The sequence below is a fragment of the Stylophora pistillata genome, chromosome 1 (genome assembly GCF_964205215.1).
Source record: "Stylophora pistillata chromosome 1, jaStyPist1.2, whole genome shotgun sequence".
Lineage (NCBI taxonomy): Eukaryota > Metazoa > Cnidaria > Anthozoa > Scleractinia > Pocilloporidae > Stylophora > Stylophora pistillata.
The window spans coordinates 7,151,056-7,165,000 of NC_142519.1; the positions used below are offsets into that span (position 1 = coordinate 7,151,056).

Sequence of the window (13,945 nt, forward strand, 5' to 3'; positions counted from 1 at the left end):
CACCGGCAAATCTGAGTCTTGATTCCCATGATCCTTAATGGTTTCTATAATTGATTTCTTTGGATTATTTGATACAAAGAAAGTGAAAACATAGTCACGAGTTATTCGTGGGAGGCACAGTGGCCTGATGGTCAGCGCACTGGATTCTATTTCGAGAGGGTTCGAGACCTGGCTGGGACTATTCGTTGTGTTTTTGGGAAGAACACTTCACTCTCACAGTGCCTCTGAGAGCGCACTTAATTTGGAGCCTCGCTCTGTTGTGTGTTCTGCACCTTTCTGGTGAGAGTGATTAAGTAAGAAAGTAAATATTCGAAAATCATTCGAAAAATAGAAGGGAAACTACCGAATACGCATTTTATGAATGAATCGACACCTCTTATCTCCGGCTTGACTTCTATTGCTGTTCTTGTCTACTTGCATGCTTTCAAATGGGGTCGGCAAATAGAATACGAGTGTGACAGGAATTAAGTAGATCGGAATTTGCGTATCAGAGTTCAATCATATTTACTATTTATCATTTACATACACCGTGGCGTATGTTATTATGTTTGTGTGTCCTCTAAAGTTGCACATAATACAATAAACAGAATCCTTCCTGATCCCCTTGACAGCCTGCGTGGATCATGACCTGATTTAACGGAGATTTTTAAAGAGGCATCTTCCGACGCCTACCATTAACTTTGTTGGTTCTATCGGCTTTTCGAATAATCACTTTTAAACAACGTTTTAAGACAACTCTTAATTTCTCATCTTGTTATCCTGTGGTCAAAGCGATAACATGATTATTCGCAAATAAACTTCGACACGGGCGACTACTGAGTAAACGCAGAGATTTGCGATAATGCTAATAGGGTCGGCTACGTCAAATTCTTCCTGTTTGAGAGTTATATGTGTCAAATCGCAGTTGTTCCCCATAGTAATCGACAAGAAGCAACGCGCTTTGCTCTCACAGCCGGCAATCACAAGATGTTTTTGACACGTATTTTTGCGTATGACGCGGGGTAATTACGATTGAATATGTTGACAGTAACTTAACCCGATCGCTTGTTAAGAGTTTCTCTATACGAAGACAAGATCTGATGGTTACAATCTGTAACACAAACTTGACAGCTTTTCGGGGAGGACAGATTTACTTGTAATAATCTTAAAATTCGAGAAAAATGTCAGTGATAAGAAAGACGGGAATCTACATCAACTCGCAGCCGAGTTGAAGGAATACCCCTAAGAAGCCGCCAGTGGCTTTGAGGACTCCCATATAAATACCCTAATTATCCTGGAATTTATGAACAAAAGATGGCTTCCTACACGTATGAAAAGCCAAGATCCCCTCGGGATAATTTATTCATTCATAGTCAGGTAGTCACAGCATACGTGTGACTTTACAAACAATTAATTTAAGATCAAGTACAATTAAATAAAATTCAAAAAACACCTATTAATATAGGATCTCTTAAAGCGTTCTCTTTTAACAGCAGGTAACTAAAGTAGTGTCCTCTGTTTCGCAAAAATCTCTGTTTCTTAGAGGGTAATAGTTGATAACGGGGGTGAGAAGGAGTATCTTTGATAATTTTCCATAGCTTACTGTCTCGGTTTCTTATAACTTCAGTTATCACAGACAGGTTGTTGGTGTAACCAAACCTAAACTCTCGCTTAAAAAAAACCTGTCAATGCGATCAAGAAATTTGCCTTGATATGCCGCTCCCCAAATCGCAATTCCATATAAGAACAAGGACATAATTAAGAGATCGAATAATTTAGTCAGTTGCTCTTTAGGATATCCAAAATATTTACAAACGCGTAGAATATATAAACGACTACTAGCTTTGCGTAGCAAATTTTCAACATGAAGGTCCCAGTCCGATTACTTTTCTTGGAAATTTATGCCAAGCAATTTCAACCAGCTTTTCCGTTCAATTCTCTGTACTAGAGGATAGTAATTGCTACACAAGGCATGAATTAAACAAAGACTACGAGCTAGGCTTAATATTACAACTTGAGCTAATACAGTATAAGACAGTGAAAGGGGAAAATGAAATTACTAGTGTAATGAACCCATAATTTGGTACTGAAAACACAGGAATCATAGCAACAATGAATTGGAAGCAGATAAGCAAAACATTACAGCTGCTAATACGAAAACAATTGCAGTTTATATGGCAGAGAAATTAGATGCTGTGTGACAAAGGTCGGAGTAAATAAACAAAATACAGTAGTACGATAAAAGGAATATGTGGCTAAACTAAGCAAATTCTAACCCGAAAATCACTACAAAAATACAAATGGAAACAACTACATGCTAAGCTTAGGGCTCAAACAAACATAAATTACTGAAACATACCAAAAGCTAGTATGGCTTGGAATCCGCTTTAAGGGCACTCTTAGGAAATCAACAAATCAACTGAACTTACCGAGCAAACGGTTGTAACTTATAGTAAGATACAAGAAAAGGTAAAAATACTTAAAACCAAATAAGGGCTAGGATCGGCCAATTAAACAGGAATTACATAAGGGAAATCGGCAATTAAACAGGAATTACAAAAGGGAAATGGGTGTTTACTCTTGCACAACAGGACAGGGGCAGGTAAAGGAATAGTACAATTAACAAATTACTAACACAATTAACACGTTACTAACACAATTAACACTTTACTACGATTACTGACAAATCAGTAAAATTCCAGAAAATAAAATAAACAGAACAAACATGTTTTAAGTAGAAAATAAGCCTAAGTGACTCTGTCACATATGAAACTCGACGTTAATGTCATTATTTTTCTGCTCTAAGGATGCACGATCCTTAGAAGGATCTTTTCTGATCCTGCTGGTATACAAATAATTTTACTTGGAATTTCCTCATAATTTGTCTGCTAACTAACTGAATACTCCTAGTAACTCTAAGAAAGAGAAAATTCCATGAGCAAGATTCCTTTGGTCGCAGCACGCTTGAAAAAAAAAAAAAAAAAAAAAAAAACTTTCAGATTGACACCTTCGATCGCTGTCATTTCGGGCGTGTCAATCAAATAAATCATGATAAAAAGGCCTGAATTTTTTCAGACCTTATTATAACTACTAAATGGTGTTCATTACTGCGAGGAACCGGCTTACATATCCAGTTCTTAAAACCATAGTGCACATGCATAATTCGTGTATTCTAAGTCGAAGATCATTTCTTAAATGTGGTCTTCTTAATTAGGTTTCATATTTTTTTTAAAATATCATGACGACAATCATAGTTCAAAATAAAATAGTTGATATTGGTATACTAAAATGTAAGTTATAAAAATGAAGAGTGTTTTGGAGCTCTTTAGTCAGCTGGAGTTCAAAACTCGCAACAAAAAAGAGCTCTTCGTTAGTTTTCGAACATGATTATATCTCAGCTGTTCTTCTAAAGTTTCGTTCGTGGGAAGAAGATCCTGTTGATCAACTACTGACATTTGAGGATTCCAGTACTGCATGCTTAAATTCATATACCGTTCCCATTTGTTGCCTATATTGTCGGTATATAGCACATGAGAACCCAAAAAAATTATTTCAGCCAGCATTCATAATTGCGTTGGTTAGAAATCAAACTTTCTGTCGATGCGGGACAATATTTTTTTGGCTGCTCAAAATGGTAAACACTACGTCCTGAACAATTCTAAGCCAGCCAGTCAGCGTACGCGAAAAGCATCATTATTTACCTATGTAATAAGTCCTAAGGGCCCCTTAGTAGTAGATCATAAGGGCCCCTTGCGAACTATTGGTAAATCCTAATCAACAAAATATCGTTCAACGTCACGGTATTTAGAGTTCGCTTGGGAAAAGTAAAATTTCAACAGAGATTCACACTATTCTTGATTTTGATAATGAAGAGTAATCAAATGTCCTTCTGTCTATTTAAGACAATCTGGGTTGGTTATGAAGGCAAAGACAGGATCGCAAAGGAAATGACAAAACATATTTTATTAAAACATTGCCTCGGGAAGATTCAATTATTAAAACAAGTTGCAAGATGGCAACGTTTCCTTTACTGGTAACAGCGTGCCTCATTATACCTGTGGACATTGATCCGAGATTGCCACTTTAATTATTACATGGCATACGATGACATGTAGTAAAGTTGCGTGAGAGTAGTTTGTAGCTTAGAGAGCATGAAGTGCTTTTTTAATTAGCCAAGGGAGTCCATGTGTCTAAATGCAAATACCCCTGAAAGAGTGATGACATTTCTTAAATGTAATTTTGTTTTTTCCTTTATCTAAAAGTTGGAAGGTCATGATTCCTCCTCACGTAAGGATTCTTCTATCATTTTGTTTCTTGCCGGGGGTTTTCGAAAATATTTGACATTTAATCAAACCTGCATGTAAAATGGAACAGTTTCCTCTAATCATCCCCTTTTGTATTTCCCTTTGAAGTTTGGTGTTGGCACATCTCTCCGCACGCACCTTACATTTGCAATTACTTATTTATCAAATGTCCAATTTTTCGTATATAAGTAATTTGAGTTAATTTTAAATTCCCTCTCCCAAATATTGATGTTGAACTCATAAGTTCATATTTTTATCTCGATTACAAAGTCTTAAGTTTGCTGAGTGGAAAAAAGGAAAACCTTAGACTCTTTTTAAAGGAGATCTGTTCTGCATTAAGCCACGTGATGAAAGTGGTAGTGTTTTTAAAGTAAAAAGGATCAAGTAGATGTTGTCTTGTATATATAGTATGTGCTTACCAACGGTAAGTTACGCTTCCTCAGCTAGCTTGTGTATTTACGCTTACTAAAACCATGTAAAGACAAAAACAAGACTAAAATAAGAACCAAAGTTTCAGTTTCAGTTCTTTTATAGGTAAATTCAAACCCATCCATCATGAATGAGTTAGATATGAAATTATCACGAAAATTCTAATACATTTTGTCGTGCATACGCTGAAGTGGAGATTTCATCGCCTGCTGTGTTATCCCGATAAGAAAAATTGCGTCACGTTTCTTCTCCCTAAAAAGTCGAAAGGTCACTTTCCTTCGCACGCAGTTCCTTTTATTCATGTTCACTTGTCATTTCTTGATTCATTTTGTTTTGTTTTGTTTTTTCTTTTTATTTCCTAGCGAAGGAAATCTGCGAGGGATGTGATAAAGTAAAATCCCCTTCGAACGGAGAGGTTATTTGAAGGTTTAAAACAAGTTTTCTCTCTTTTTCTCCCTCTAAAAATCTGCGGTTGGTTTCCTTGGCATGCAAACCTCCTTTAATGTTTATTTGCTTGTTTGTTTTGTTTCGTTACGTCTTTTTTTGGTTTTATTTTTTACTTATTTCCTATCAACAGACATCTATGAAGGATATAAAATACCTATCGAACAAAAAGGTGAGCGAAAGTGTAATTCGTCTCTTTTCTTTCAGCATATCCACTCCCCCTTTACTCCTACGTCTCTTTGAAGTTGGAAGGTCACCCGTATCTGTGCACGCAATGCTCCTTTAGTAATGTGATTTCTCATCACCGGATATCCGAGAGGGATGTAGCTTTCTTATGGAACATGAAGTTGTATCCCTATTTTGTCGTCAAGTCAGATTGTCAAGTAACTTTCCGCTCGTAAGGAACCTCAAAAGTTTTCAAATGCTTATATTTAATCGTTTTCTACATTGATATTCCGGTATAATTATGGTGGCATTATCATTGGAGAGAACTAGTATATCGTAATTAGACTAGCAGATCGAACACTTGCGTGCACTTCAGAGTGTATGTGGTGATACAGGTAACGCATTAAGTATAGTCAGTAGTGTTAACGAGTGAATTAAGGGTTGAGGTCACTCTTGGCGGGGGAGGAGTGGTGGGGGATAGAGCGCTGCTGATTACATCGATGAAAATCTGTCTACTTCAGCTTAGAACTTTTAGCCGCAACTTACAATTCCCGGCGAAGACATTTCCCTGATTAGCTTTTTAAGATTCCTCGCATCCTTAAACGGGCTTCGCTGAAGCAAAATCAGGCAAAAGAAAAAAAAAAAAAAAAAAGCGTATCTATAACATGCAGTTTAACTACAATAAAATGTTCAAACCGTTATAGAAAACATTATTTTCAAGGTCAATTTCGCGCGGGAGGACTTAGCGGCCCCGGTCGCTTCTCCCCCTTTTGCCGCAAATACTTTGAGATTCACTTAAATTGTTTTAATTGAGTTTCACTTTTTACACGCCAATTTTCATCTTAGAACTTCTTTTTATGAGTTTATGCCAAGCGTTGTTGAAAGAAAAACTAAATACGAGTTTAGAAAGAAACCCGACACTATTGTGAATTTCTTCCGAGTTTACGATCTGTTGGAAAACCCGAGCCGTTGGCGCAGTTAGAGGTTTTTGGTTGATTGAAATGTCCTATCAAACATCATATTTCAAGGTGAAATGGAGTCGAGTCTTTGAGGGACATGCCACCTCGAATTTGGGTTTTACCTGTTGAAAATGAAAAATAAACAAACAAACAAACAGAACGAACAAATATCTAACAATTACAACATCAACTAGTAATCGAAAAATCCTCTAAGAGGACTTCTGTTTGGATTGTCTGATAACCAGTGCCTGCGCAGAAACGCTGGAAGTGCCTTTTCTAAGGTAAGACGACGACCGTGACCAAATTTTATAAGTGGGCTTTTTACCGAATACCTATTTCACGAGAAAATCTATACCTTTTATCTCCCCTTGACTCTTTTCAGAGCTCAATAATGTTTTTTTCTCCTTGCGTGGTTCATGACCTTAGACGAATGTTATTGAAGAGGCACATTCCGACCAATACTGCTTCTTTCGTTGCCTCAACCAGCTTTCGGATGATCACTTTCATGCGACTTCCTCCTTAAGCCTACTCAAAGCCTATATTCCATTTTGACCTCATCAGTTAAAAAAGATGGAATTAAATGTAAACGAGATTTGACACGGGCGATGATTGAGTAAAGGCATAGATTTTCGATGATTCTAAGGGAGCTATGTCGCGCTATGAGTTTGCGCACTGATTTCGTCCAGTTTGACACTGATATTTGTTAAATCGCTGTTGATCTCCAAAGCAATCTACTGTTGTCCAGTTAATAGCGATTCACTGTGCGGATAATTCTTGCTCCGATCGTTTCCCGAGAGCTTCTCAAACACGATCTGATAACAAACATGAAAGCTGGCACCAATATGACAGCTTTATTCCTAATAATCATAAATACCCAAATAAAACGTCAGTGATGAGAGAGATGAAGCAAAAAAAAAAATTATTTAAGGAATACGATGTACATCAAACAAAGAGGGGAGGGAGGAAATGTAATACATTTGATAGAACTGCTGGCAACAGACCATTTCCTGATTACGCGTCTGTACTCAAGGTACCTGGTACAGGGTATGCTTATAGGTTGGAATGCACTCTGCTCGTATAGAGTTTGAGTTCCTTCGATCTAACTGAAGGCGTGCTTGTGAACTCGCTGATCCTTCAGACAATTTCAATAACACATTTGGAGTTGGAGGGCTGCTTCCCTTGCAAGTAAGAACCCCATTCCTCGCTGAAATATTTAATTTTTATTACTGTCTGATTTTTTCATACGTTAATTTATTAAATTTTTCCAGTCTGAAACTATATTGCAGCCGATCATTGCAGCTTTTACTGAGTTGGATCAAACTTCACAGATCAGAATGTCTTCTGTTTCCCTAATGTCCGCTTTACTGCTAGTGGCGCTTTTTGTTACGACGAACCTTTTTGCTTCGAAGCATGCAGCCATGATACCTCGCCATAACGACACAGGAGGCTCCCTGAGAGAGACGCAAGAACAACTTGGACAGCTTCAATTGGAAATCAAAATTTCAAAGCAAAACAAGAGAGTAGGAATATGTAAGTAAGATTATTTCTCTCGTGTGTAGTCGGGTGATTCAAGTTTTACACCTTTTTTCGCAGTTTTGTGTAAGATATTATAAAAAAGTGACTATTACTTTTAATACACTTTTTCGGAATGAAGTTAGAATGTCCTATTAGACAGATTTCAGAAATTGTATTAGCAGCACTGTATCCCCCACCAAGATAGAATTGCTCCTGACTTGCCCATGCACACACAAAAAACAAAATTCACCTGTCTAAGCTACTGACTAGATTTGATGCGTTGCCAGCCTTTGATAGTAATGCATCTGCGGACCTGTGTCACCTCATACACTCCAAAGATGCAGCTGTCTTGATACCACAATTACCATATGCTAGTTCTCTTTGGTGATAATGTCATCTTTTTTCGTACTAACCTATTAGCCTAACAATGATTCAATCAGTATTTGAAAAAAAAAATAAGGGTACTTAAGCTGGCGTGAAGAAAATTTTGTGAACTTCAGACTAGAAAGCGAAATGGAGGTAGAGTATCATGGTTTTATAGGAATATCTCATCCCTCGCGCATATGCGACAATGAAGAATCATATTATTGAGGGAGCCTTGCGTGAAAAAATATAGGTGACCTTACAACTTCAAAAAGACATAAAAGTAAAGTGGAAATGGATATTGAAAGAAAAGAGACGACTAAACGGTCACATAATCTCTATTTTCCTAAGGTAGATTTCATGACATGTCGATTGATAAGAAATTAAAAAAACTAAACAAAACAAAAAAAGATGAAATAAACAATTTTTTAATTTAAGAGAAAAATCGAGTTTCCAGATGGGATTTGAACCCACGACCCTCCGTGATCTAGTCGGATGCTCTAATTGACCCTTGCTCACCATAGAGTCTCCTGTAGCTCAGTGGTTAGAGCATCCGACTAGATCACGGAGGGTCGTGGGTTCAAATCCCATCTGGAAACTCGATTTTTCTCTTAAATTAAAAAATTGTTTATTTCATCTTTACATGCTCACCTTGGGGGCTGGTTGGCTGCATGTGATGCTTTAATGCATGTGATGCTTTAATGTGACAGCGTGATGCTGTTAGTGAGCTTCTATACGCTAGCTGATGTTTGGCTGTGTAGCCGCGTGATGCGGTTGCAGTCAATACCCACTAATTGACCCTTGCTCACCATAGTCTCCTGTAGCTCAGTGGTTAGAGCATCCGACTAGATCACGGAGGGTCGTGGGTTCAAATCCCATCTGGAAACTCGATTTTTCTCTTAAATTAAAACAAAAAAGACAGCAAAAAAAAAACCAAAAAAAAAAAAAAAAATGAGAAAAAAAAAATACTAAAGAACCTTTGCGTGCGAAGGAAATTGAGTTTCCAGCTTTTTGTGGGAGGATAAAAGAAAATGCCCTTTCATTTAACCTCTATGTTCGATAGGAATCATTCATCACTCGCAAATATCTGTTGATAAGATATGAAAAAACGGCGAAAAACAAAGCAAAAAAAACAGGAAATAAAGAAGCTTCGCGTGTAAAGGAAACTGACCGGTCAACTTTAAAGGGAGCAGAAACGTGACGCTCATGTTTTTTTTTCGCGATAATCAAGCAGGCGATGAAATCCACACCTTGCGATATACACGACATAGTTAACTCAAAATGTCGTATTCTTTGGATCTGAGACGTTATGGAATGGATTGAACTAATATATACAAAAACTTAAGCAATCCTCTAATTTTCTTTTTTTTTTTTGGCTTTACGTGGTTTCGGTAAGCATAAATGCACAAGCTTGCAGAGGGGGTGTTTAATACATCACCACTTTTAACAGGTCACCGCGTTTTCTCCTAGCAACCCTCGTAGTAATCGTACAACACAACGCTGAACAGGAATCGCCTCTTTTAATCAATCCACTCATTTATTTTTTTACACTAATCATACCAAAGACATGTGTAAACGGGAAAACAAACCTGAGCTGTTGAGTTCAATATCAATATTTTCGAGGGAAGTTTCAGTTCAACTCAAATCACTCATGTAAGAGAAATTGAACAGTGCTACGCTAGCGGAAAAATTACCATCTGACTTTTCATGGTTTAGTTAGAGGTTATGTCCTTTCGAATATTCGCCGTTGGAAAAAAAAAAAAAAAAGTTGAAGAAGCATTACGCGACCTTCCAACTTTTATATGAAAGAAAAAAAAAAAAAAAAAAAAGACTATAGTAATGTCATCACCCTTTCAGAAGTATTTTCATTTAGCCTCCTAGAAGCTCCTGAATAATTAAAAAAAAAAAAAAAAAAAGCACTCAATGCTCTCTAAAACACAAGTGCGCGGACGCAGATGTATTAATTGCCCGGTGGTTAATATATGGTGGAAATCTCGGATAGATTTCCGCTGGTTTAATGAAGCACACTGTTACCCAATAAAGATTATGTTGCTCATCTCGCAGCTAATCGCGATGAAAGTCGAATTGGCGAGCGCATTTGAGACATGAAGTGTAGCAGTCCCGGATCTCTTGGGCTGTGTATTGATCCTTTCATCAACAAAATCTATGATAAAAAGTTGCTAATAGCCGTGGTCACACTACAGGCTTCTACACGGGGAAAATCGTTTTACCTAGGAAAAATTTCCCTAGGTAAATGTACCTCAGGTTTCATTTTCCCTAGGTTAAAAGGTCACACTGGAGACCATTGGACTTTGGGAGATTCAACGCCACAAAGGATTAAATTTCAGGTCGCGTGTTCAAAATTTTGGCGCAAAAAATTTTGGCTCAAAAACGGAAAACATGCTCGAGAATCAAACGGATCAAAGAGAGGTTTTTATTCTTATTTCATTGCTGTTCATTACTTTATTTCAAAGAGCAAGATGAGCAAGAGTAATTTTACTGCAGCGCCTGATTTCTCGAAGGATTCAAAGACGACGAAAAGCCGCATTTAGTCAATTCTTGACTATTTTTGCGTGGATATTTATAAGAACAAACTAAACCTGGAGTGAATCAGAAAAAAAAATAAGGAATTCAGAAGCGGTTTATACTCACACGATTTCTCTAAATCGCGACATCATGGATTTTCGCGCGTACGCGGCAAGATCTTCAACAGAAGTCATGTTCTCAAGCGCTTTCAAAATTAGTTTCACAGCACGATAATTCCGGATCTGTCACTTGCGCGATCGCCGACGAGCGTCCATTGGTCGGCTACTCTGGGATTTGAATTTTCCCTTTTTCTGCTTTAGGGTAGTTGTCGAGGGAAATCCACAGGACATTCTTTTGTTCTCTTGCGGTTTTCAATCCCCAGACGATAAAACTTTCCCGAGGTAATTTACTTAGGGAAAAATCTGTCACACTTGCAAATTTGAGTTTCCCTTGGGAAACTGTCAACAAGTCAAGTTTCCCTAGGACAAAACCCTGTAGTGTGACGACAGCTAATATTCGTTCATTAAGAAAATGTAAGAGGAGAACTCAGCTGGAATGAAACTTACAAATGTCATCAGGTTTTGCCAATTGTTTAAATTATATTATTTTACGACATTCAAAGCTGCGCAGAACATGCGAAAGATGGGTTAGAAATATCTCCTAAATTCAAGAGATGTCCCTTAGAGAAAAAAGTGTTAACAAGTTTCCCCTCTCCCCTACCAAAGAAAAAAGACCTGGCTATGGTAAAAAAAAAAAAAATTAAAAAAAAAAAAAAAATAGAGCGGCAAATTAAAGGCAAGAGACGCTTCAAACCCTTTCAAGGTAAAGGTTCAAACATGAGGTCAAATTTCTTGAAAAGCGCTTACCCTTGTCAGATAAACTAAAATGGAAGATAGAGAATAAAGCCAGTGTGATATCAGAGGAGATTGAAGATTTAGAATAGACACACTAAGAGAAGAAAAAACACAGGTTGAAACATGATGTAATCTCGTTCACTTCTACCCTAACATTGTTCATTCCTTTTCCGGCCGGTTAGTCTGTGACGATATTCGAGATTAGGGGCCAATCCTAACCACGCTTGGACCCACTCCACTCGGTAGGTCCTTATGCAATTCAGATGATAAACCATGTTTTTCTTCGTCAGCCAAGAACTGTGCCGAGTTGTATAAATCCGGTATAAGAGTCAGTGACGTCTATACAATCGACCCTGACGGTTCAGGTGCCTTAGATGTATACTGTGACCAAACAACATCTGGTGGGGGGTGGACAGTATTTCAAAGGAGACTCGATGGCTCTGCTGATTTCAACCGCACCTGGGATGACTACAAACATGGCTTTGGCAACTGCCTTAAAGGAGATTTTTGGCTGGGATTTGACAAGATCCGTCGTCTGACGAGAAATGAAACAGAAAACAGACTTCGAGTGGACCTTGGAGTAACCGCTAACAAATCCGTTCACGGCGAATATGAGTGGTTTGGACTTAGAGATGAGAAAGCTAAGTACCAGTTGAGCCTTGGAAATCTATCAAGTAAGTCAATCCTCTTTTTGTTTTTTATTCGTTCATCTTAATTTACCTATCAAAGGCATAATCAAATCTACCAACAGCATCAGTATTGTCACCCTGTCCAAAACGACCGTATTAAGCGACATAGATGATATTTTGACGTGCAGATAAACAAAATTAAACAAAAGAGCTCTCGCAGGTAAGCTGACATTAGATAATTAAAAACAAATTAAAGTTTTGACGAAATTGGAGCCCTTGCCCCAATGAAGTCGCAAAAAGCGGAAGAAGACAGTCATAGCAAAGAAGTTACAAACGAATCTCGTGGGTTTATTGTGCTAAAAACACAGTTGGCTATCTTCCACGGCTCTCGAAATAAACAAGTCATTCTAGATTCTTAATAAAGCGAAATCTTTTTGCCATACAGTGAATCCTAATTGGCCAAGTTTGTTCGGTCCAGATGACTAGATATTGGCCGAACTCTTTTTTTGTTTTTTTTGGACCGAATCTCGCACGTATTTTGACTTGGCCCAAGTCAAAGTAAAAGAATATTTACCGAGTCAATATTCTCGTAATTCTTTACAATACGTAGAAGGTGGTATTTAATTGATTTAATTTGTGTTTATTCACTCTGCTATTTATTAATTTTTAGAAAGTTCGACTGTTAATGATTCTTTCCGCCCTCATGTGGGCCAGTTTTTTCACACGTGGGATAAGACTGATTGTGCCCCCACTGATCGCATGAACATTGGTGGAGGATGGTGGTACATATCAAACAAGAGGTGTGTTGTTTATGCAAATCTCAACGGTGTTTATCGAAAGGATGGAGAGGGAAAATCTCATTGGGGATTCTTAGTTCGTGATAAACCTGAACTCAGCACTCCCGAAACATCAGAAATGAAAATCCGACCAGTCGACTTTCCTTAGATTTTTTTATTTTAAATTATCTCGGCCACGGAATATATTTTGTTAACACATTTGATAGGGTGGGAAGGCAGAGAAAAGGAACGGAGGGGAGCAGCTGGTAAGCTATATTAGACCATAAATGATTATAAAACTCCCCTCACCCCTTCTATTTTGTCCGTTTTCTTTTTCAAGAAGCATCAACGCCTTGTTTTATTAATGCTATCTCCACAAGGCAACTCGGTTAAGTTAATTAACCGGTTTTGTCAGTCGAATTGCGATCCTGTCTCTGCCTTCAAACCAGCCTTGATTGTCTGAAACATACAGAAAAATACTTTTAGTTTTTACTTTATCATTATAACCTAGCTTATATATATAAGCATGCTCGCTGGTTTACTCTAGTTTGAGCACTCTGGCATGGCTTAGACGATACCACAATGGTTGGGTCGTTTGGGGTGACCGTCTCGGTTCTCCCCCATCCTAGCATTAGCACTGCACTGATGAGACTTTTGCTTGTTGGTAAGTGTTCGCTCCTTTCCCTAGTGGTTGGGAGTTTGTTTTGTGGTGTGCTTGTTTGTTTTTTTGGAGTTCTAGTCGGATAAGTGAGTACCTGCCGGGAGGGAAAACTTGCGACTTTTTCCTCCTTGGCAGTGGTTTTTTTCTTTTATTCGGGTCGGTCACCCATCCCTTTTTGGGATTTCTTGGGTGGAGCCGAACTTACCTTGGTCTCACAATGGTTGTTGCTTTTAAGAGGTCAATCGACATTGACTGTCGGGGGCTCCCTGAGGGGTTGTCTTTCCCGGACGTCATGCCCTTTATCCTCGGGTTTTTTGAGACTGAGTCTCAATATGGTGTTG

At 38.1% G+C, this 13,945-nt stretch overlaps 1 protein-coding gene across 1 annotated transcript; it reads left to right on the forward strand.

The window, feature by feature from the left end:
- Positions 1-7,553: 7,553 nt before the first annotated feature.
- On the forward strand, positions 7,554-13,443 carry LOC148741052 (angiopoietin-related protein 7-like). Its single transcript, XM_088747906.1, has 3 exons — positions 7,554-7,810; positions 11,829-12,212; positions 12,838-13,443. The coding sequence occupies exons 1-3, from the start codon at positions 7,615-7,617 to the stop codon at positions 13,110-13,112; spliced, it is 855 nt and encodes a 284-aa protein (XP_088604032.1). The 5' UTR covers positions 7,554-7,614; the 3' UTR covers positions 13,113-13,443.
- Positions 13,444-13,945: the final 502 nt, after the last annotated feature.

Excerpts from the sequence above, each read along its gene's own strand:
- LOC148741052 (XM_088747906.1), top strand. The coding sequence starts at position 7,615 with ATGTCTTCTGTTTCCCTAATGTCCGCTTTACTGCTAGTGGCGCTTTTT. Across the intron at positions 7,811-11,828 it reads AAACAAGAGAGTAGGAATAT|CCAAGAACTGTGCCGAGTTG; the intron begins GTAAGTAAGATT and ends TTTCTTCGTCAG. Across the intron at positions 12,213-12,837 it reads GAGCCTTGGAAATCTATCAA|AAAGTTCGACTGTTAATGAT; the intron begins GTAAGTCAATCC and ends ATTAATTTTTAG.